Source organism: Triticum urartu, chromosome 7 (genome assembly GCF_003073215.2).
Source record: "Triticum urartu cultivar G1812 chromosome 7, Tu2.1, whole genome shotgun sequence".
In the NCBI taxonomy this organism is placed as follows: Eukaryota; Viridiplantae; Streptophyta; class Magnoliopsida; order Poales; family Poaceae; genus Triticum; species Triticum urartu.
In genome coordinates, this window is record NC_053028.1 from 439483232 (window position 1) to 439497387 (window position 14156).

The window sequence follows — 14156 nt, forward strand, 5'->3', positions numbered from 1 at the left end:
ACATTCCAAATTAAAAATTTGGGATGTTACGCTGTAACATTATTGATGTTGCAAAAATCTTTTCCATAACCCCTATATAAAGTTGAAGACCAAAAAAAAACGGCAACACTAGTTCTATTGCAAATAAAAACTGCAAATATACCTATATTGCAAAAGTTTTACAACATAAACTCTGTTGCAAATGTTCGAACACATCATCCGTATTACTACAAAGTTGACAGTTGAATGTGGCCATTATCTTAGGTCAAATTCAATGGCTCGTGAGGCGACACATCTTTTAACCGGCGATGCGCAGCGTTGCCCATAAACAAAAGTGAGAAAAACAACCAAACCAAACCAACCATCGTCAATTCATCATCCCGCAAGGCGGGGAAGAAAACTGGAAAGAAATATTTGCACGTTAGCCCCTAGCGAATAAAGATCCCGGGGTGACGGAAAGCCCCCTCGCCGCGTTGGGATCCGTCGCCATGGGGACGGCGACGATGGCCACGGCGTTGGGCGCGGCCATGTTGCTCTACTTCGTGCTGAGCCGGAGGCTGGCGAATCACGAGGAGGCCGCCGGTAGCTCCGGCGGGGGCGGAGGAGGGAAAAGGCGGAGGGGACGCGCGGCGCGGCAGCCATCGCAGCCGCCTGCGACATGGATGGAGGCGGTGGGTACGCTCGCCGAGACGCTGCGATTCACCTACTCGGAGACGCTCGGGAAGTGGCCCATCGGGGACCTCGCCTTCGGGATCAAGTACCTCATGCGTCGCCAGGTCAGACAGCCCTCCTCGCTAACCAGCCACCGGCTTGCTTGCTCCGGTCCCAATAGGAATGCCGCGGCTAAGTTTTTTAATGCGACCGCGAGCTTGTGTTTTGGATCTGTAATGAGGTTTCCTTTCGCTCGAATTGCATCTCCAACGTTGCGTGCTGCGTTGTTGGTAAGATTTTGATTTGGATAGAGGCTTCTAGCGATTGATCAGTGGCAGATTTGCCCCTTCGACTCCAAAGCAATTTATCCGTAGTAGAGACTTGGGGTGATTTCTATGCTGATTGCTTTGCACTCGCAATAAAAATCGCAACTTTGGAGATTTGGAGACGGTGGGTTCTCTTTGTATCATGCCCTAGTGGTGATGACTTGGTATAGTGTAATGCACTCGAGGACTGTATTAAGACGGTGTAAATGGTTCTGTTTTGCGGGTGAAGTGGTGAGTACTTTTCTCTGCCAAGTCCAAGCATCCGATAATTATTCTTGCGCTCTATCAAGCCAGGGGTGGAGCCAGGATTCAAACATGAAGGGGGCGAAGATGATAAAGATCCTGCAAAAGATATTTTGTTGTTGAAAAGAAGGATGAACCCCATGACAAAATATCAATGCATTACCCTTTCATCCTTAAGCATATTTTTTTTTGTAAAAATACACATCTAATCAGCAAATTAATATGTTCTCTTATATGCACTAGTAATTGTGCATGTGAAACACACATGTCAACCAAATTAAGCACACCAATAAAAATGCAACTTTTAAAATTTGCATGCAATGTGATAATGCACAATTTGTTTAGCCTACCAACATGTGGTGTCTCTTACAAGAACGGATTTTGCATCATGTGCACTGTTGGTTACTACTTCCTCCGTAAACTAATATAAGAGCGTTTAGATCACTAAAGTAGTGCGTTTAGTGATCTAAACGCTCTTATATTAGTTTACGGAGGGAGTACATAACTAGATTTGGCTAGGGCTACATTGATTCAATGGTGTTTTATAGGATTATTGGTGGATGTAGATCCATAGATTTTCTTTTATATGGAGCTCGTTTGGTATATTTTCTAAGGAGCCATGTCATGAAGAGCTAGCACGATTAATTACTCATATAATAGGGCTGTCTATAAGGTTAGATATTGGCTCTTGCATGAGCGCCCACTCCTTCCCTTTTTTCCTTATCTCTTCTCCACATAAGCAAAAGTGTCATGTAAGCGGGCTTATAACCCACTTTATAGTTGCTCTAAAAGGTACAAGGATGTGTATCAGGGTCCATTGTACTGTGACCGACTGGAACCTTATTGGTTGCATTATTTGGTTCCTCTGTCTCATTGAGAGACAGGAGTGCCACATGCCGCTCTACCAAGTCAACAATATTCTCCCTGCAAAAAAAAGTCAACAATATTCATAAAATCATGAGAGGAAGTACTGACATCATTTGTAAAACCCATTATGTTACGAAAACCAAATTGTACATCAGAAAAACTTTATGAGAAGTAGAATTCCAGAACATCCCAAACTTGTAGTTCACTTGTATTGTAGCCCTCGTCATCCCTAACTTTCTGAGAAATAGAAGTCTTGAATCAGCTAAAGGAACCCAATGCTTTTGTCCATTGCTGCAAGGACAGAACTAGGAAAAATGATCAGCAACAGGGTTGGGATTAGGGTCATCTGGGTCCATTGTACGTAGCAACAAGTTCATAATGCGGTAATAATGCGGTAAGAAATGATGGTTAAGTGGTCAGATGATGATTAAGGCTCGATGAGTTTTTTCTTCTAACATTATTAAAGGGTAAAAATGAAAGAAACCCTTCATCCTATGTCCAAGATGTCAACAATATTGCAGCTCTAAATCAGCAACATTAAGGTGCACTCTGATTTGCATTTGGCTAAATGTTTACCCCATAGTACTTTAATGTGCCATTTTTTTCTTTGATCTCTCAGAGCATCGACAGGAGGAAAAGCTTCACTAGTAGTATTTTGTTCAGGCAGATAGCCTTCCAACTTTCCAAGCTTCTTACTCTGGATTAATTACGGAACATACAGAAGTTGAGCGATGTAGCTGGTCTACCCAGCATTAAAATTAAGCTTTCTATAAAGTCAGGGCTGTTAAGCTTATTCTCTAAAAAAATTACCTTTGCAAAACTATCACACAATAGAATTTTACACAGTACAACGGTGTCTAATTTCAAGCATATCGAAGTACATTTACAGAGTTTCTTTTAGGGAATATAATGACACAGTTGTTTGGTTGCAAGCGTGAGAGGCAAAAGAAATAATAATTGAGTTACAATGCACATAATCTCTCACCTGAGCAGCCAGCACCGAGAGGCCTACCCATTCAGATCTCAAAATTTGATGGATTCGCAAACTGCTTGAATTCGTCAAATTTCCTAGCTGATCATCTGGGAAATCCTGAAGGTCCGACAATTATCAAACCATCACAAGTCAAATAGCAGATAAATGGGAAATAAGAAAGTATAGCAACTGAAGTGCTCTATACCTCATCACAGTTGCTATTCTGAAGTACATCAGCAGTGATTGCAGCTTCTGGTATAGCAAGAAAAATACGACAATCATATGCTCATTTCAAGTAGAGACAAAATAGTCCTTATCACCAGGTTACAATACATCTAAGGTCATAGAGTTCGAAGAATCTAACTGGGACTTGGTGGATTCAGTAAACTATTATTAGGAGCTAACAATTCTGTTTCAAAACTTACTACAATTTCCTTTCTTAAAATATCGTTCATATTTAAACTGGACATATCTAGAAAATGAAAGCTTTGGCTTTCTTGTAATAACATGAAAGGCTTTGAGGAATTTTGATAAACCAGTAGCAGCTAGCTGCCATGTTGCAACTCCATAATTAGATGCTTTTAATTAATACACAAGACAAGTAGGGAGCGCTCACAGTTTTGGCGGCAATATGAGCAGAGCAAGTCAGCAAGCACATAATGATTCCCAGGCGGAGAAGAGTGTAGATAAACCTGCATAACAATTGTTCTTACAACCAAAACAGCCATCCCATACTACATATATGCAAGAAACTTAAAAAATTCGTAGAATCCTCACGGCAGGGCAAGGACATGGATTCCTAATTTGTCAGATTCAATATCGAAATACGGTATAAATCATTTGGTGCATACTACCACTGACGTTTTAACAGAAGCAAGAGAAAGAATCAATCTGTACAGAGATGTTTAGGTTGAATATATGTTTATATGAATCGATCTTTGTTTATCCTTCATGAGCTACGTGCACCGGGCTGCCCTTTTAATCTTTCTTTATCCTTCATGAGTGCTCTAGCTATAAAATCGTACAAATTCACCAGGAATTTAGAAAGCAAAATATATATGAGAAAGGGAACAGAATAATCATAATCATAAGATCATATATAGGTATAAACTGAGACTGAGTGCATTCCGTAACCTGGGACAAAAGTTTGGCGGGACGCTGGCGTGCGGCCACCCAGAGGCGGTGAGCGTGTCAGGGTGCTGGCTGGAGCGGCTGATGAGGAACAATAGAGAGAAGAAAAATAAAAATAAAAACAGAAGTAAATCCATTTGACTACTAGATACTTCTACCCCAGTATAGTATTTGCTTGTTTTCTTAGCTTTAGCTACTGTTTTCTAGAGTCTTCTAGCTATGAGTGGAATATTGTATCTTAAGTAATGTTTTCTAGAGTGTTCTAGCTATAAGTTGAAGTTAGATGTGAATGCTTCATGTAGCCTATAAAGAGAGGTCCTCACCTCTAGTTTGTGACCAGACTATGTACCCCCACTACCTATAATAGAACTTGGTGTTCTTATTTGAGATCTTGGAGTAGATCTTCTGCTCTAAGAGTTTTGGGTTGAACTCCTGCTGCCATATTGGCCTACACTCGCCTCTAGAGTGATATCTAGCGCAACACGTTGAAGTAGTTCCTTCAACACTTGTGCTGTACACTTTGTAGCAGCAAGGCGGACTTGTTCCTCCACAACCTTGTGCTGCTTCAGCGGCAGAGCCGCAGAGGCCACAAAGGTGGCGGGAGCAGTCGTGGCAGGACGCCAGCGGGCGCGACTGAGGCCTCGAGTCCGTTGGGGTACAGGCAGGAGCGGAAGAGGAGTAGAAGGCGGCGGTACCCCGGTGGTTGCAGGCGGGCACAACAGGGGCCGCGAGCACGACGGGGCGCCGGTGGGCACGAGCGCATGCGGCTCGTGTGAGTTGTTGGGAGGAGGCGTTTGGGGATCCCATGCCTGTTTTCAAAATTTCCTAATTATGGTGGTGTTTCCTAATTAGGTGTTATGACTGATTGATACATCACCTCATCACCACATCATCGGAAGGATCTGGGTCGTTATTTTTGGTGGATGGATGGACAAGATTTATTGGATTCACTAAACTCGCGCTTTTAATAGTAGTAAAGACTATACTCAATGAACAAAATTAATCCATCTAGTTTGGCACAATTAATCATCGTTGGATTACTAATTAACCAGACTATAGTAGATTTTAATTCATCAAAAGAAGTACTAGCCACTAGTGTCAAGATGTGTAAGACTTGCCTTTTATCTAGTGTTTGGTCACGACACATCAGGATCTGTAGATCAGACAAAAGTGGCCTGGGGCTAGTACTATAGCATGACGGTGCTGAGCAATTGTCCATGTCTCCTTGGTCCTTGCGCCTTGCGAAGAGTCGATTGATCCTGCTATGGTTTTGCCATGGACAAACGAGGGGGAGGGAATAAAATCGATTGGTCTACGATCTGAGCTTCTGAGCAACATGCCGCGCTAGTCATCGTAAGCAACTAAACTGAAAACCAAAAGAGCCAACCTTGACCTCAGTCAGCATAAATCACATGGGCTTTCTTGGTTGGGCTTCGATGCATACGGGTCAGATCCTTAGCTACAGGATTAGATACTTGAAGTTAATAATAGTGCTTAGTTAGTAAATGACCGCACAACATTGTAAGAAATAAAAGATTTCATATGAATAGTTTTCTGAAGATAAGATGGGTTTCCTTTCTTGAGAATACTCGCAAAATGGTTATGGTAACCTTTCATTTGAGGGATGTGAAGCAGTTATGCTATTCACATAACTCAAGTACTCAATAAAGTAAGTTTGAACTTATGGTACTATTCTATTTCATGCACAGGCACTTTCTCTCAGTTACTCTCGAGTGCAATTTTATCTGGTAGATTGTACATGCCTTTGTAGTGTGTACAACAAATGTTTCATTGTAATCTTGGCGTTACTTTTCAGGGCAATCTACATGTCGCCGGTGTATATGCTGGAAGCAATTGCATTGAACTTAAAGGACCTGAAGTCATGGAAGAGTTGATTGTTCTACGACGGCTAATTGATTTATGCTTTCTTTTCTCTAAGAAATCATTCCCAGTTTTCCTAGAATTGGCTGGATTTTCACAAGTGGATGTTCTCATTGAGGAACCTAAAGCGGGGGTGAGTAAGTGCTGGTAGCATTTTATTGTTCTGTCCATTTATTAAGGGCATAGGGAGTAGTGGTTATGGGAACATAATTTCTTCCTTATTTTCTCCAATCTGACTTGACTCCTACTCCTACAGATTTTAAAGCCAGCTCATACAATTCTGCGTGATGAGTGCACAAAATCCTTTCTTGTTTTGATACGAGGCACTCATAGCATGAAAGACACACTAACTGCTGTTACTGGTGCTGTAGTACCATTTCACCACTCAGTATTAGATGAGGGTGGTATCAGCAAGTTAGTCTTAGGGTATGCACACTGTGGGATGGTTGCAGCAGCACGCTGGATTGCAAGAGGTATAACACCATGCCTCCTTCAAGCCGTCACTCAGTGCCCAGAGTACCAAATAAAGGTGGACACTTCTTACTTTTGGTTATGGTTTCAGAACTTTTTCATACTTAGTTTGATCTTACCTGGGAATCTTATTTGCTCTTTAAGATTATTTCTCGTCATGATATTTTTAATTACTTCTATAACAAACAAGTCAATTTACCGTGGGTCTGTATGCTGGCAACAAAAGACTCCAAAATCAAAATACTGTCATACATAATTCCATATCCATATTACCATGCAAATCAACATGATTCTGGCGATCCCAGGCCTCTGTTTTGTGTATAAGATGGCTACACATTTGGCACTAGTAAAGAGTAGCAAAGCTCTAATCCTACATGCCTGGTTGTATTGTTATTTTAGTAAGAACAGTAGGGAACATCCATGTTCGAATATATCAATTAAGAAATTAATTTACATAAAAGTGGCAAAGCTCAGTAGCCTAAGCATCTCAAAATAAACTGAAAAGTGAATGTAATAAAACCCAGCCCTGCTACCCAAAAAGAAAATTACAAACAAATTTAAATTTGCGCTATGTTAATGTACCTTGATAAGCCAATCATCTCTCCATCAACTTATCCAACTTCTAACCATCAACCAGTTGTTCGGGAACTGCACACATTGAACATTCTGTTCGGAATTAATATACAGATTCCCCAAGAAAAAATTGTTAGCGCCATCATGTTTTATACCTAATTCAAGCATATCAAAAACTTTGTGGTCCAACTTATCTAAATCAAGTTTCAGCTGCCCTCACTCTGTTCATGTCCAAGAAAAGATTCATCCATCTACTTTATCACATTATAAATTGTGTTGTGGGAAAATAAAATGATTACACCGGTGTTCGTCCCTAGCCTTGAGTTTTGAGATAGAGCCCCAGTGTTAGGGATGCCGACGCCGGTGAGGAGATGCTGCAGCGGGGAGCAGAGAGCAGGGTGCTTGCGCGACGCCACCGGGTTGCGTGGACGGGGCAGAGACGGCGAAGGCAAGGAGGGAACGGTCGTTGCTGGACTCGGTGCAATGAGATGAGGCAGATGCAGCGAACACGTGGGGGAGGAGGGGGGGGGGGTGTCAGGGAGTGCCCTGACGCTCAGGCTGTAACTGTGGTTGCCGGCCGGCTCTATAGCAAGGGCGCGTAGGGGGCGGCGAGGACTGTCGCCGAACTTGTGCGCGTGTGGAGGGACGGCTCATGGATGGCTGAGGTTCGTCAGCGATGTCGCGGTGACCTTGGCCTTCACTGGCGAGGGTGCGTCATGTCTTCACTTGGGAAGAGCTCCATGCACTCCATCAACTTCATCCATCAGCACCAGCATGGGGGCATGCTGCGTCTTTAGGAAGGGGCATTGTCACGACCAACCTAACGACCGAAGAGCAAAGGAAGGAATGGAAGAAGCAAAGCCAGAATAAGAAGACTACGAAGAGAGTAGCGCATGCTCTTTTGCGCCGCTAGCGGGAAGCCCAATCCCATGCAGAGCACAATGGCACAATACTAAAGAATGCCCCAGGGCAGTGATGTTAAATAGCTGTTGTCGTCGTTGTCGAGAGACCAGTTTGTATCAGGGGCAGAGCTAGATGGTAGACATGAATTTATATCATAGCAAGAAAAATCTAAATATTTTCTTTTAAAGGATAGTTTCACTGCTGGCCCACCCTGACTCATTGGGCTAGATCCGCCACTGGTTTGTATCTAGCTATTGCTAAACCACTCCTACCTGCTCCTCTTTGTTCTTCCTCAAGAACTTGTGCTTCACATTACCTGTATCTTGGCGTGGTACCAAGGTGCTCGGATATGTAATAATCAAAATTTGATCCACTCTGTATCCCTTTATAGTGTTACATTTGGCATCAGAGCCTCAGATCCCACCTTATTCTTTTCCTCCCAATTTTTTCTGAGAGTTGAGAGCATATCCCCAGCAACCCACCAAAATCCTTTGCTACTATTTGGTTGTGAAACCGAGTTTCTATGGTATCTCTTGATTCTTTGACGTAGGAGCTTATGCAAGGTATGCTGTACTTATTTTATAAATTGAACCCCACCGTCGCCTCCCACACTTTCCTTGAGGAAAGGCCTCTGCTCTGTACTCTCCAGACTCTCTTCTCTCTCTGCCTCGCCTCCAATCATTGTCGTTGCCTGCTGACAACCGGTTGCCGAAGCTGGTTGCCTGTGCCACAGGCCACATGGCACTCCGCCTGGCCATGCCCCTGCATCTAGCCCTAGCCCCAGCCCTTGTAGTTGAGGCCTGAGGCGTGGTGATGGCTCATTGGTTATGTGGTTGCATGTCTGAGGAACTAATCCTATCGTGCAATGATGCATGGAGCGATGGGGATGGCACACTCGCATGAGAGCGGCCCCATGGCCGTTGCATAAGGAGATGACAGCGCTCTCAAAGCTGGACAGAGACTATCCTAGCGTGTGACGTTTGTCTATCCTGAAAGCTGCTGTCGTCGCCTCAGTCGGCAGATGGCATGAGGTGGCAGAGGCAACGGTTGCTTTGTCGTCCAACGCTAGGAGCATGAAGCAAGCTCGAGCAGCGGGTATGACTGTTGAGGTGACAATCTGGCAATGGCTTCTGCCTCATGCTGTTAGATGCAGGAACACCTGCCTGATCTCTTCCAATTATGCATGCATGACAGAATTTTTCTGGATGGGCTGAAAGATTGCCTAAAGAAATGCTGTATCAGGCATTGCTTGATTCTGGTTTAATAGGTTGGATTTCGGATCGTAGAGGAAAAAAGGGTTTGAGAAACAGACCAAGGGATCGGTAGCCTGCTTGTGTTTTGCTTCTGGAAATTGATGAAAGAGAGACAAAAACAGATAGGAGGTAGACGCGCTGGGACCCACATGAGGATTGGTTTTTCTATCCTCGGCTCACATATGTGTGGTATTAGATTTATAATTAACCAACATTTGGTTATCCAATCTAAACTCATGTTCAAAGTTAATCCAATTTAGTTACTACTATTGAAATGCAACTAAGACCTTCAAAATTAGTACTATTGGAAAATTAAACAAACATAAGTATTTTTTTCCATAATGCAATGTTGGAAGGCATCTTATATTGGGGTTCATATTACATGCGATTTTCGGCTGTACATTGGAAATTAGATAGTGCTTGGATTATAATAATACGTAATTCTGCATTTCCTTGTGTTTATAGATTAGATGACAATTGACAGTGGAAAAACCTGCATCCTCCATGTACTCCAGCAGGCTCACTCTGCCCACATTGGTCCACCGGCGTGGCAAATCGCCCATTTGCTCTAGTTTTTATGTAAAGTCCAGTTAAATAATCTTTTGTTGTCGATAGTTTCACCACCGCCAGCTTTTTTGGTTGGCAAACAAACAATATCCAAGCAATTAAGCCAATGGCGTAGCAAGGATTTATCGAAGCCCAGGGCTGACTGCTAGAGGCCCAACCAGAGGGAAAGATAATGGGCTGCGCTCCAGGCCAAATGTGATACCCACTAAAATATAGGCTAGGGATCCTAAAAAAAATCTACAATATAGGCTAGGAATTTTCCCACGCCCCGGGCCTGCCTGGGGCTCAGCCATGCTTTTGCATTAAGCATGACCCCATCCGAAAAATGTATATCAGAAATGGCAATTATCTTTAATTAGGAGTAAGAGTTTACTGTTGTAATAGGTAATGCAAACATGACTAAGTTAACCATGGTCAGTCTCCCTCCTTTTGGTGAGTATGTTGCTCCTGTTAGGAAAATATGCCTCATTGTATTATCAGTAGGCTGAAGCCATCATATATACATGTGTATATGTACAGGAGGGAGGCCAGAATGCAAAAGGCCAAAGGACACCATAAATATAACTCTAACACCCCCCTCTCAAACTCATGGTGGATCCACAACACTGAGTTTGGAGAGGTAAAATCCACTTTGCGCTCTAGTCTGTGCCTTCTTGAAGAAGTCCGCCAATTGTAACTCAGATGGCACATACCGAAGAGCAACAACATGATCCTGGACACCAGCACGCACAAAAAAAGCATCAACCCCAATATGCTTGGTAAGCTCATGCTTCACGGGGTCCCGTGCAATACTGATAGCTCCTGTACTATCTGACAAGATGTCTGACAAGAGAGTAGTTGGTGTAGTACTAGAAACACCAAAATCCTCTAGCAACCATCATAGCCAAGTCACATCTGCTGTCAATAGAGCCATAGCTCGCAACTCAGCCTCTGCACTCGAATGGGAAACTGCAGTCTGTTTCTTTGTCTTTCACGCAATGAGAGAACCACCAAGAAAAACACAGTACAAATAGTGAACGGCGATCCGAGGGATCACTAGCCTATGTAGCATCTGAATAGGCCTGGAGCTGTAGCGAGCTGGAACGGGGAAAGAAGATGATGAGAGATCGTGCCACGAAGATATCATGGAACACGAAGAAGGTGACTGTAGTGAACTGAAGTAGGAGCAGAAACAAACTGACTCAGAATATGGACAGGATATGAGATATCCGGACGAGTGACAGCGAGATAGACAAGACTCCAAACAAGATGACGGTAACATGTCGGATCAGACAAGGGCTCACCATCAGAAGCACGAAGATGAACATTGAGCTCCATAGGAGTCTCAACAGTGCGCTCATTACTAAGAGCCGCACGAGAGAGAAGATCCTGGATATACTTTTCTTGGGAAATAAAGAAGCCATCAAAGGTAGAAGAAACCTCAATCCCAAGAAAGTAGCGAAGAGGACCAAGATCAGACATAAGAAACTGCTCATTAAGACGTGCCTTGACAAAAGCAATGTACTCAGAGTCGTTACCAGTGATGATCATGTCATCAACATATAGAAGAAGAGTCCTACCACGAGCAGAAAGGTGGACAAATAATGCAAGGTAGAAGAAACCTCAATCCCAAGAAAGTAGCGAAGAGGACCAAGATCAGACATAAGAAACTGCTCATTAAGACGTGCCTTGACAAAAGCAATGTACTCAGAGTCGTTACCAGTGATGATCATGTCATCAACATATAGAAGAAGAGTCCTACCACGAGCAGAAAGGTGGACAAATAATGCAAGGTAGAAGAAACCTCAATCCCAAGAAAGTAGCGAAGAGGACCAAGATCAGACATAAGAAACTGCTCATTAAGACGTGCCTTGACAAAAGCAATGTACTCAGAGTCGTTGCCAGTGATGATCATGTCATTAACATATAGAAGAAGAGTCCTACCACGAGCAGAAAGGTGGACAAATAATGCTGGATCATGAGCATTGGGCGAAAAACTAGCGGCAGTCACCACAGAGGCAAAGTGCTCAAACCAGGCACGGGGGGCTTGCTTAAGGCCATAGAGAGCGACAAAGACGACAAGCCATGCCATCAGGAACAGAATACCCAGGGGGTGGCTGCATATAAACCTCCTCACGCAACTCACCATTTAGAAAGGCATTCTTCACATCAAGCTGGGACACAGACCAATGGCGAACAGAGGCCACGGCGAGAAGTGTGCGGACAGTGGTCATATGGGCCACAAGAGCAAAAGCCTCATCGTAATCACGAGCATGCCTCTGTTGAAAGCCACAAGCCACAAGACGAGCTTTATAACGCTCAAGAGAACCATCATAGCGAGTCTTAATCTTATAGACCCACTTGCAAGTGATGGGGCAAACACGAGGAGGAAGAGAAACTAGATCCCACGTGCCGGTGCGCTCAAGGGCAGCAATCTCTTCTGCCATCGCAAACTGCCATTCAGGATGAACATCACGATAAGAAGTCGGCTCAAGAACAGTCGAAAGGCCATAGTGCGAAGGAGAATATCGGTCAGGGGGCGGACAAGGCCGAGAACGAAGACCATAAGTCGACTAAGAGGAGGAAGACGACATACCAGAAGTAGAGGGCACATCAGTAGACTGATCCACAACACGTGGACGACGAGTATAATGGAAAGGAAAGGAAAGGAGGGAAGAGGTGGAATCACTGGTGGTGGAGATGGGGAATGTATTGGTGATGAAGGTGGAGAAGAAGTGGAAGGTATATGTGATGAAGGTGAAGAGTCATGCAATGAGGGAGGAGAAGAAAATGTAGGAGTGGATGGTGTCGGGTCTATAACAGCGGGACGAGAAGTAGGAATATTGGGCACAATGGGAGGTGTATCTGAAATATAAGAAAAGAGATGTCCTCCGTGGAAAAGGCCGAGGAGGATGGACGCGGGTAAAAGGGACGAGACTCACCAAAGGTCACATCCCGGGAAATACGCATCCGACGACCGACATGATCCCAACGTCGATAGCCCTTATGCTCGTCACTGTATCCGAGAAAGACACACTCAACAGACTGAGCGGTCAGTTTGGTGCGTTCACGAGGGGCAAGCAAAACATAGCAAACGCAACCAAACAAACGAAGCGCCGAATAATCAAAAGAACGACCAGAAAGACGCTCGAGAGGAATACCACCCTGTAGAGCAGCAGATGGCTGAATGTTGATGAGATAGGTGGCAGTGGTAACAGCCTCAGCCCAGAAGTGAGGTGGAAGAGAGGCGGCGATCATCATCGCACGCGCCGTCTCAAGAAGGTGGTGATGCTTGCGCTCAGCCACACCATTTTGAGCATGAGCACCAGGGCAAGAGAACTAAGGAAGAGTACCTTGCTCAGCAAGGAATCCTCGCAGCGCGTGGGAGATATACTCATCGGCTGAATGTGCACGAAAAACACAAATTGGAGTGGAAAACTGGGTATGAACCATGACAGCAAATTTTTTGTATATAGATAAGACCTCACTACGAGAAGACATGAAATAGATCCAAGTGTACCGAGAAAAATCATCTATAAAGATAATATAGTAGCGATGACCCCCTTTCGAAGTGAAGGGAGCCGGGTCCCAAACATCAGAGTGAACAAGATTAAAAGGGCGCTCGGACACTGACTCACTGTGAGGATACGGTAGCCGAATTTGATTACCAAGCCTACAACCCAGACAAACCAATGAAGCGTTACCAGAGACGGACCCCAGAACACCGCGATGAACCAGAGATGAGAAGCGAGAACCACATAAATGGCCAAGACGATGACGCCACTGCTGAAAAGAGCTGATAGATGCAACAACGGGGGTTGCGAGACTGGCAACGGTGGCAGCTGAGGGAAGACGAAGCCAGTCAAGCTCCCAGAGACCATCAGGGCGTCGAGGGCCAACACCAAGCAAAGTGCCAGTGCGTCAATCCTGAACAGAACATGAGTCAAAGTCGAGAATGACCCTACAATTAGAATCAACAATCTGACCACCAGATATGATCTGCATAGTAAGTCGAGGAACCTGAGCGACAGAGGGAACATGAAATGAAGAAGTGCTAAGAGTGCCTTGACTAGCTACAGGGAGGGGAGTGCCATCAACCGTAAGAACATGAACAAAAGACTCGGCAGGTTGAACGGAGGTCAAAGTGGAAGAATCATAAGTCATATGCAAAGAAACTCCAGTATCAAGAATCCATGGGGATGTACCTGAATGTGTAGAAGGTGGTTTCTCAATGCCAGAAGAGTCAGTCACGGAACCTGCAAAACCTGTCGGTGAAGAATCCCAAGCAGCAAGTAGACATCGCAGCTGCTCAATCTCACGTGTGGACAGAGGCGCGACGGAAGAGGTCGAGGTAGAAAC

The 14156-nt window shown here is 44.3% G+C and overlaps 1 protein-coding gene across 2 annotated transcripts; it reads left to right on the top strand.

Annotated features, from left to right (window-relative positions):
• Nucleotides 1-322: 322 nt before the first annotated feature.
• On the top strand, nucleotides 323-11535 carry LOC125519446. Of its 2 annotated transcripts, XR_007288251.1 has the most exons (4): nucleotides 323-755; nucleotides 5987-6184; nucleotides 6308-11226; nucleotides 11409-11535. XR_007288251.1 is itself a non-coding variant. In XM_048684253.1 (3 exons), the coding sequence occupies exons 1-3, from the start codon at nucleotides 468-470 to the stop codon at nucleotides 6776-6778; spliced, it is 957 nt and encodes a 318-aa protein (XP_048540210.1). In that variant the 5' UTR covers nucleotides 323-467; the 3' UTR covers nucleotides 6779-11395. The 2 variants fall into 2 exon arrangements, 1 of the variants encoding a protein (XP_048540210.1); XM_048684253.1 differs by lacking the exon at nucleotides 11409-11535 and having other exon boundaries at nucleotides 6308-11395.
• The last annotated feature ends 2621 nt before the right edge of the window (nucleotides 11536-14156 follow it).